Source organism: Ictalurus furcatus, chromosome 7 (assembly GCF_023375685.1).
Source record: "Ictalurus furcatus strain D&B chromosome 7, Billie_1.0, whole genome shotgun sequence".
NCBI lineage: Eukaryota > Metazoa > Chordata > Actinopteri > Siluriformes > Ictaluridae > Ictalurus > Ictalurus furcatus.
The window spans coordinates 29,768,540-29,778,670 of NC_071261.1; the positions used below are offsets into that span (position 1 = coordinate 29,768,540).

Genomic DNA, 10,131 nt, shown 5'->3' on the forward strand with positions numbered 1-10,131 from the left:
GATGAGATGTTTCACTGCCCTCATTTCTAACTTAAATATCAGTCCTTATAATTTGCTGTTAAATCTAAAGAAGTATGCTACGTTTAAGTTTGGTAAGCTAGTTATTTAACTAGATAGTTCCTCAGATTTATATGGCACATAATGAACAAATGACAAAGGCTCTTATGTTCCCCAGTTCCCTCATCTCTATATAGCTCATAATGTCAACCCGAAAAACACATTCCCAGCCCTGTATTGGTTTAATATGACATGGGTTATTGTGAGAACTCGTCAAAGGGGTTTTCTGTTCCCCGGCACTGCCGTACGGCTATCAAAATAACAGGCCTTGAGGGAACTAAACAAACAGTTGGAGTCATGGAATCACAAAAGGTCATAGCGTCCTTAGGTGAAAACTAGCCTAGTATGCTTTTGAATCTAACTCTCATGACATCATGACTTCTAATCTAATTTAATCCAGTTTGTTTTTTCACTCCTGGGCTGGAACACCCCTAGGTACCCAAGTCGGGGGTCACGGGACAAGGAACTTCTGTCTCCTCTCTCGGTCCCCAGCTCTGGTCCTGTGAATAGACAGCTTTATACATATCAGTTAGTTATCTCATATATGCTCTTGGTTCCATCTGCAATTACTCCAGCGGCAGTCCTTCATAAGGAACAGACAAGCACAGACATGGGTCAACCCATAAGCATTTCATGTGGTGTTAGATACATAGTCTGCATGCGATAGGTCACTAGTGCAAGAGGTAGAGCATCTACCGAAGCAAGGTCAGTGCCAGCACACGTTACGTTAAGCTTAGCCTCAAAGGTACCATTTACCTTTTCCATTATGCCCTGTGACTGAGGGTGATAAACAGATCAAAATCTTAATTTATTCACAGTTACTGTAACACTGTCCTTGTTTTTGTTTTTGAAACAAACGCTGAGCCATTGTCAGAGCTACTCTGAGATGGTATGCCAACTCAAGGAATTACCTCTCTGGTCAAAAATTGAATCACTGCTCCAGCAGACTGTAGAAGGCACTGCCTTCCTCCATCTGCTAAACCTGTCTATCACTAAGTGCTTAAATGGTCTTTCTGGCATGTGCCCTATTGATACTGATCTTCCCTTTCTGACATTGTTTTGAGCACAAATTTCACACTCAGGTTATCATCCAACATTGAACCGCGCATTGAACTTTAGACAACTAAGTCAGGGAAAATTAAAAAAAAAAACCTCCAAAAGAGCAGGTCTCGTGGGATGTTCCCGGTATGCAGTGGTTAGTACCTACCGAAAGCGGTCCAAGGGCGGACAAGTGCTGAACCAGCGACAGGGTCATGGGTGCCCAGGATGCATTATGGGAAGAAGGCAAGCTGGTGGGGGAAGTGTGATGCTCAAGGCAATGGTCTCCTGGGAAACCTTGGGTCCTGGCATTCATGTTGATGTTACTTTGACACGTACCACCTACCCCTTCATGGCAACGGTATTCCCTAATAGTAGTGGCCTCCTTCAGCAGGATAATGCTCCCTGACACACTGCAAAACATTGTTCAGGAACGGTTTGAGGAACATGACAAAGAGTTCAAGGTGTTGACTCAGCCTCCAAATTCCCCAGATCTAAATCCGATCGACAAACGAGTCCGATCCATGGAAGTCCCACCTCGCAACTTACAGGACTTAAAGGATCTGTTGCTAAAGTCTTGGTGCCAGATACCACAGCGCACCTTCAGAGGACTTGTGGAGTCCATGCCTCGACAAGTCAGAGCTGTTTTTGCGGCCTACACAATATTAGGCAGGTGGTTTTAGAGTTGTAGCGGTTCGGAGTAGGATCTCCATATTTGTTATGAAAAAGTCATAGCTAACAACATTAGGATACGTTTCATGATGTATGCTAGCATGATGCATTCAGTCTGTAAGTAATAGCACGATGGGCTATGCTGGTATAGGAAAATAATCCACGCTGGGGTGGCTTGATGCAAAGCAGTTTGCCAGAGCAATTTGCCATCTGTGAACATTTCAAATGTTTCAAATGGCACATTTTTAATGACCGTGACTGCGATCTGCTCATTTATCGAGTGAGTTCTGGTGCGTAAAGATTAAAGGAACTGGGCAAAAAGGGTTGAATCTTATCTCTCTTTTCCCCTACAGTATAGTGACCATTGTTCCTCTAAACAAAGCTTTAATTTACTTAATTTACAACCAAAAAAAAAAAAAAAAACGCCAACGATTTGCAAATTGATATTCGACCAAGCAGCATTTGCCATCACATTGAGTCATTTGCTTCAGTGCTTTGTTTAAACATTTTGCATAGAAGCTTTTTTCCACTGCACCATGACCTAGAACATGTGCGGCATTGTTCAGTCAAATTTGGACATATTTTCAAGCGACAGGTTAAAGAAAGTTTCAAAAGAGATCTTTTCCAATAACACCATGATTGAAACAGATCTAGTTATATAATGTATAGATTGTAATTGTTATTAGCGTTACACTACATATTATAAAATGGAGGTTAGCTCACTGACTACAGTCGGCTCTCTACTGAAATGAGTTTCGGTGCCTAAAAGAATGAAAGAAAGTGTGCAAACGTGTTCAATCTTATCCATCTTTCCACCCTGCAGTATAATGACCATTAATCTTTTTAATCAAAACATCGTGTTTTACTTTTATTACTTTTCTGCCAGTGCAGGAGAAACTGAGCAATAGGTATAATATGAGGACACAGAGGTTTTGTAAACTACTCAAGTGAAAGTAGATTAAATGCTGCAGTCATTTACTTCAGTGCTTTGTTTAGACATTTTGCATGGAAGCTTTTTTTCTTTTTTCCATTGCACCATGACCAAGAAGTATGTTGTAACCAGGCAAATTTAAGAAAAAATCAAACAAACAAACAAACAAACAAACAAAAAAAACAACAAGAAGTGTTTCTATTGAGATTTTCCTGTGAAATACTAAAGTTTTCAAATATTTTATAATGAATACCCGAAGAAAGGTTATTATTTACAGTGGGTGGAAATAAGTACTGGACGAGTCAACATTTTTTTTTTTTCAGTAAATATATTTCCAATGAGTTTATTCACATGAAATCTTCATCAGACATCAGTATTAACCCAAGAAATCCACAAATATAAAGAATTCACAACATTAAAGTCCATCAATAAAGTTATGTGTCATAAAGTGGAATGACACGGGAAAAAATTTTCATTTGAATCGCCTCATTGGAAATATATTTACTGAAAAACATGTTGACGCGCTCAATACTCATTTCCACCACTGTGTGTAGTATTGATTAACATGTGTAAGTATGATGACTGTTGAAGATGACAACCTTGAAGAGCATAACACTGGCTCCTGCTGATTGCCTAAAGTTGAGTACATCAGACACAATATGTATTCAAACACACTTTTCTTTTTAAACCCTTTATTTGTATTGACGTCCCACTTATTTATTTATTTATTTATTTGTCAAACCTTCCCCAAATGCACATGTATAAGGTAAACCTGCACACTGGATTAATTGTGTGTTTACTGTTGGTTCATATGCCAGGTTTTTTTTTTGTGCACAGACAGTTTTATACATCAGGAATTTAATGTTTTATATCATTAGCATTTTTAACTTCCCACCAGGTTCACTAGCTACAGCGTACTTTACCAGTAGCCCATGTTCTCATGTGCAACGTTTTCTGGGCAGATCTGGTGTTTGGATGTTTGAACACGAGCACATCTTCTATAATTATTCATTTGCTTTCATTTGGTATTACCTTATATAATATTCATTTCAAGACCATGGGATTAAAAGGTTCTAACCAGACAATTCTGTAATTTTACTGTAACAAAGTAACAAACTCAGACATGCTAATTTTGTGATATCATTGGTTTTTCTTTTAGAGGTCATTTTAATAGGAAAATGGGAAATATCTGTTAAAAACTGTGACAAGAATTTAAGCTGTGTTCAGTCCCACATAGAACCTTCCTACTTAAAAAAAAAAAAAAATCAATCAATCAACCAATCAATCAAACATTTCTTTTATTTATTGACCATGTACACCACTGAGACTAATGCACATACAAGTCTGTGTATAATAATAATAATAATAATAATAATAATAATAATAATAATAATCGTAATAAATAAGAATAGGAAAATGGGAAAATAAAAGAATATAAAAGGATCCAACTGAAAAAAGTTATCATAATTGATATGTAATAAAATGATGAAAAAAGAACAGAAAAATCAGATGACGAAGACTAATATAACCTTAAATAAATGTAAATATATACATCAAACAAGCAAAATAAAAAAAAAAAACACAACTATAATGTAATATAATAATTAACAGGAAGACTACAAAATATAATAAAAGCAATATAAATTAAAACTATATTAACTACATCTAGAGTGAAACATGAAAGGTTTGATTGTACATTTAGAAATATCAAGATTTTCACCTGCCCTCAGATTGTTTCAAACCCTGGATGCACAACACCTGAATGCTGCTTCACCAAAAGTTCTCATTTTACGTACTGTACTTTGTGGAACACTTCCAGAAGAAGTTCCTCTGAGCAGATCTGAGGGGCTGGACCACACACCTACAGAGCTTTCCCCACCACATATAACGATAAGCAAACTAATCAAAGGATTCGAAATCATAAGGAAACTAACAGGTACCTGTAAAGACTTGAAAATGAGTGCAATATGTGCTCTCGTACTGCTGAATTAGACACAGCTGATTTCTTTCATTCTTTTTTTTTTTTATTGAGTTACTAGCACATGACATAAGTAAGCAATGACACATGACTAAAGACTTAGAGGTCAGATGATTCCTTAGTCTTCTTTTCTGTGTCATTATTATTATTAATATTATTATTATATTCTTCCTTGTGAAACACCACACCGCCAGGCTGCTTTAACCAATTCACTGTGGTGTTCTCTGGCATCCCATGATCCATCAGTTTCTCCTTGATCTGAGGAACAATAATTAATATGATTTTATTAATAATTATACCACAACACTATCAAACACTTTCAAAGTGTATTTGACTTAGAGAAATCGATTTATCAACGTAAAAATTTTGAGGTAATTAGTCTCCTCAAATTTCTTGAGGTAAATGAACTGATCCGGTTTTACAGTGTAGAAAAAAATAAAGTTTTGATACGGTGAAGCTTTCTGTAAGGAGACATTTATTTCACAGGGGGCTTTGGCTGAATGCGCGTCGTGATGACGTAACTAACGGAACTAACTCTTTTACAAATGTCCCACAACATTCACGATAACTATACGTTGATAACTAAATAAATAACAATTTTAATGAATGGCAAACTGCTGTAGTATAAGAGAAATAAAACACTTTGAGACATGCTGTTAAAGGAAACTAACTGAATTTGGACTGGTAACAGTAACTCTTCTTTGAGTGGACACGTCACACTACTCCATCACTGATTATTTTCTTATAATAGCATGTCCCTTCATGTTTTATTCTATACATAATGCAGGATAGGGAAACTTAACTTCTTCATATGAGATTATTATTATTATTATTATTATTATTATTATTAAAAATCTTTGGGAATCAGCTACAACAGCCAGATTTTGATTACAACATGTCTCAAGCCCTTGCGGTCACAATGTATATTAAAAACAAGGTTTTAGAGGATGAGACTTACTTTCTCTAAGATGGCCGCCTTGAACGCAGGATCGTTTACATCCTGTTTGGACTGGATCTTCACTCTTATGGTTTGTTTTCTTCCCGTGATATCTGGATCCAGAAACACATACATACAACAAATATAGCTTACATTTAAAAAGTAGTTTTAAGCTGGTCGGTAGGCTATATGAGACCAAATATAACTTTAACTCACCTGAGTAACAGAAGAAAGGCTTGGTGTCTGAGCACGGCGCATCAGCTGCCTGGCCGTTAGTTACAAACCCACAGTCTTCATGGTCATTCCTATTATCAGGTTGCCCAGGCGCCCACATAACAGTGGACATGTTGGTCTCATTTATCCACTTCCAGGAGTCTCGGAACAGGCCTAACCAAGCAGAAGTAGTCAAAATGTTCTGAAAAGCTACACTTTCAATGGAGTTTTTGATGATGGCGAGGTCTGTGTAATGCTGTCTACAGTAACTCTGAGCATCAGACCAGTTCATCGGAGGTTTAGAGATGTAAATGTACCGGGAAGCAGCAAAGTTCCTGGCTGTAAGAAATGAAAACCACATGATCACTTCTTCCCGACAAGAGTTTTTGAGTTCATCTCATAGGCACCAGATATTAATTCAGGGTCACAAAAATATATTTAAAAAAGAAAAAAAAAATGTCTGTTGTTTGATTAATTTGTGCTGTCTTTAAAATTCCAAGTATATTTACTCTTCCAAGACATACTCTTTTTCATTTTACTCACACTACCAATTAAATGCGTGGACACGCAAGATTGAAGACGGACATTTTTGACATATTTGGACAAGCAAACACTGGGTCCTGTTTGAAACAGTGCCTATTAATAACGTTGATACACGCTATCAAATGACACATAAAATTGACATCTTGTAGTAATTTTCACAAATTCACTGAACAAAAAACAGATCAGTCACATGGTAAAAAGCAAGTACACGCCGACATTTATCACACCTTCAAATCCATAAAATTAGAATCAAGTGTTCAAGATTGGGGCTCAGATTTTAAATTTGTCCAGGGCTGGCCGTCCCAGCAAATTCAGTCCAAGAGCAGCCCGTCTGCTGCAAAAAGAAGTCTCCAAGTATGGCAAAATTTCATCACAGGATCTGCTAGTAAGTCTTGCAACCGATGGTGTCAAAGTGCATGCTTCTATAATCAGAAAGAAATTGCACAAATTTAACCTGCATGTGAGGCGTACCAGGAAAAAGCCTTTGCAGGATTACAGTTTGCCAATGAGCATATACACAAAGACCTGGCCTTTTGGAATAATGTGCTCTGGACAGAAGAATCAAACAGAGTTGTTTGGCCATAGTCATAGCAGACATGTTTGGCACAGACCAAAGACAGCTTTTTAAGAGAAGCACATGAAATGGTGGAAATGTTATGGTCTGGGGTTGCTTCACTGCTTCAGGGACTGGACAGCTTGCATTCATTGATTCAACTATAAATTCTGCAGCATATCAAAGAGTGCTTGAAGATAATGTGAGGCCGTCTGTCCGAAAGTTGGAATTGAAATGAAAGTGGACCTTTCGACAGGATAATAATCATAAGCACACGAGTAAATCCACCAAGGAATGGCTCAAAAAGAAGAAATGGAGGGTTATGGAATGGCCTAGTCAAAGCCCGGATTTGATTCCCATTGAAGTGTTGCGGGGGGATTTGAAACGGGCAGTACGTGCAAGAAAACCCTCACACATCTTGCAACTGAAAGAATATTGCATGGAAGAGTGGTCATTTCCCAAGAGTGGGACAATTATGCAAAACACCTACAAGGCATTATTTCTGCTAAAGGGCACAATTCTAGCTTCTGAGGCCAAAAGTGTACGTACTTTTTCCCCACAGAAGAATATCACATCTATTGATATTTCTGTTGAATAAATGACTGAAAAAGCTCATTTTCCTCATGGTTTTGTTCAAATATATCAACTTTATTCATCGGCACGGTTTCAAAGATGATCAAATGTCCGAATATGTCAAAAAAAAAAAAAAGTCAACAATTTCCATGGGGTGTACTTATTTTTCTCACATGACTGTACGTACACATATATTTCTAATCGCATTCGAAGAAAAAAAAATCAGTACCTTGCAATTTAACACGGATCAGATATGGTTAACATTTCCCAAATCGCACACAGATGGTTTCATTTTGTCTGTTGCACTCTTTATGAAATCCCTTTCGAGCACATTTCATTTCAATGCGCATGCTGAAAACACGGCTCAAAATGTTTTACAAGATAAATAGGATTGAGGAAATAGCTAAATTAGTAAAACTGTCCTTACCATCAAAGCACACGAAGGGCATTACAGTGTCACATGGTGCATCGTACCAACCACCGTGCCAGAAAGCCGCAACACATTCTTCATGTCCGTCTCTGTTGTTAGGCTGTTGGAAGAACGAATCCCAATCTTCAAATCCCAGTGGCTCGTTGTCAAAGGACCAGCGCCAGCTGTTGATGTCATTGTACAGGCCAATCCAAGCTTCGGAACTGAAACGTTGCCTCTGTGCTTCATTTTGAAGTCGGACCATGTCATCACTGCTTTTGATGATAGCCAGGTCGGTGTGTGAGGCTCGGCAGTAAGCCAGAGCATCATTCCATGTTTTCATCTCATGGATCAAATAGTACTTTCGGGATTCAGACAGGACAAAGCCGACAAAGCCTGTGGATGAGAATTTAAAAAAGGTTTGTAGGCAGGAATTCCCCCTAACTGATTTATTTCTCAATTGTGTAATAGTCTCCAAGTATGTTCCATATCGTATAGTTGGGCTATCAGTATAGGAGGACAGACGCTACCATGTTTCTCATCATTTCAACTTTGAAATTTGTATAGTTAGGAATTCTTGGTTTGGATGGTAACTGGTCTGCACTTATATAGCTCTTTTTTAACCTTAGTGGTTCCAAAACACTTTACACTGTGTCTCATTCACCCATTCACACACTCGCACACCATTGGTAGCAGAGCTGCCATGCAAGGCGCTAACTTGCCATCAGGAGCAACTTTGGGTTCAAGGACACTTCAGAATGTGGAGTCACGTGGGCCGGGAATTGAACCGCCAACCCTACGATTAGTGGACAACCCGCTCTACCACCTGATCCACAACCACCCATAAAGCAGCTAGGTTCTAATGTATAACCCTTTCTGAGATTTTCGAGAGTCCAGAGCAGGGGGTGTCCAATCTTATCCGGAAAGTTCCGGTGTGGGTACAGGTTTTCATTCCAACCAAGTAGAAGCCACACCTGAGTCTATTGAAATCCAACATCAACTGATTAAACAGGTGGAATCAGGTGTGGCTCCTGCTCGGTTGGAATGAAAACCTACACCCACACCGGTCGGTCCTTTGCGGATAAGATTGGACACCGCTGATCTAGAGGAACAAATCAAATAACGCTTAAGCGTTATAGATTAAAGTGTTGCACTGATTATAATCACTATAAACACTACTAATAATCCTCAAACTGAACATCCTTTCAATGCGCTTAATACTGGTTGATTTTATAAGTTATTCATCTCTCGAAGAGTCATGATTTGTAATCCCTCGACACGATAGGTTCCCATTTGACTCTTTAAGATTTCCCCTTCTCATAATTTTCTTCAGCACTGTCTGCTCTGGTTTGTTCATTAGGGATCTCAGTCTACATCCAGATTTCTGTAAAGCTGCTTTAGGACAGTGTTTAACGCGTGAGATTAAATTAAAATTTCCGACTCGACATTACTCTCCGATGGGATGAGCTGCTATTCAGTTATTTTAACACGCACTCTGTATGCTTAGGAATCCCTTTCTCACTTGAGTTACCAATATTGGTGGCCCTTTAGATGAATACCATCACACATCCACACACACCATTATCATCCCTCTCACCTGTGAATACCAGGAGTTGGAACAGAGTCACCGTCATGATGTCTGATGTGTTACCAGGCAACTCTACATTCATTTAAAAAAAAAAAAAAAAACGTAGTTAGAAAGCGAGCCATGTATTAGCAATATTATTGAAATAGTGCACAAAATACCCCCAGTGTAGAAAGGATTAGATTGGATTTCTTCACTACCACAACTACTGTTCTGAGAACCATCTACTCCATACCTTTTGTTTAAACTCATTCATCGTCATTCTAAATCTAATTAATTCTACTAACGTGACTTAAAATGAAATAAACAAATTTGATTTAATTAGCTGAACAGCAGTGCCTCCGCTCATTATCAGCGAGAGGTGTTAAAGCAAGTCACGAATACATACAGTAAGATTTACTTTTACCTACCTTAGTAGGAAGGTAACTTGAAGGAGAATTCGAAAAAGAAGGAACTCTACGCCCTCGGAGCTTCTTCTAATGTCTGGCAAGAGATTGTTCTTATCATGCTCTTTTGTCAGATATTAGCGCTCATGCAAAGCATCTTTCTCACATGACATCAACAATGTTGTTGTTGGTTTTTTTTTTTTTTGTCCAATGGGCCAGTTCTAATTTCCATTTCGATTTCCATGAGGCTCAAAAA

The 10,131-nt window shown here is 38.2% G+C and overlaps 1 protein-coding gene across 2 annotated transcripts; it reads right to left on the minus strand.

Moving 5' to 3' along the window:
• Window positions 1-3,498: 3,498 nt before the first annotated feature.
• LOC128610421 (L-selectin-like) lies at window positions 3,499-8,636 on the minus strand. Of its 2 annotated transcripts, XM_053629726.1 has the most exons (4): window positions 7,923-8,636; window positions 5,830-6,165; window positions 5,635-5,726; window positions 3,499-4,934 (listed from the first exon to the last, which is right to left on the minus strand). In XM_053629726.1, exons 1-4 carry the CDS (start codon window positions 8,245-8,247, stop codon window positions 4,776-4,778), a joined length of 912 nt encoding a protein of 303 aa, XP_053485701.1. In that variant the 5' UTR covers window positions 8,248-8,636; the 3' UTR covers window positions 3,499-4,775. The 2 variants fall into 2 exon arrangements, with proteins under 2 accessions (XP_053485701.1, XP_053485700.1); XM_053629725.1 differs by having other exon boundaries at window positions 5,635-6,165.
• Between the last annotated feature and the right edge of the window lie 1,495 nt (window positions 8,637-10,131).

Coding starts and splice junctions, on each gene's coding strand:
- LOC128610421 (XM_053629725.1), bottom strand. CDS start 8,247: ATGAAAACATGGAATGATGCTCTGGCTTACTGCCGAGCCTCACACACC. Junction 6,166..7,922: donor GCCCTTCGTGTGCTTTGATG/GTAAGGACAGTT, acceptor CATTTCTTACAG/CCAGGAACTTTGCTGCTTCC. Junction 4,935..5,634: donor AGGCGGCCATCTTAGAGAAA/GTAAGTCTCATC, acceptor ATTGTTCCTCAG/ATCAAGGAGAAACTGATGGA.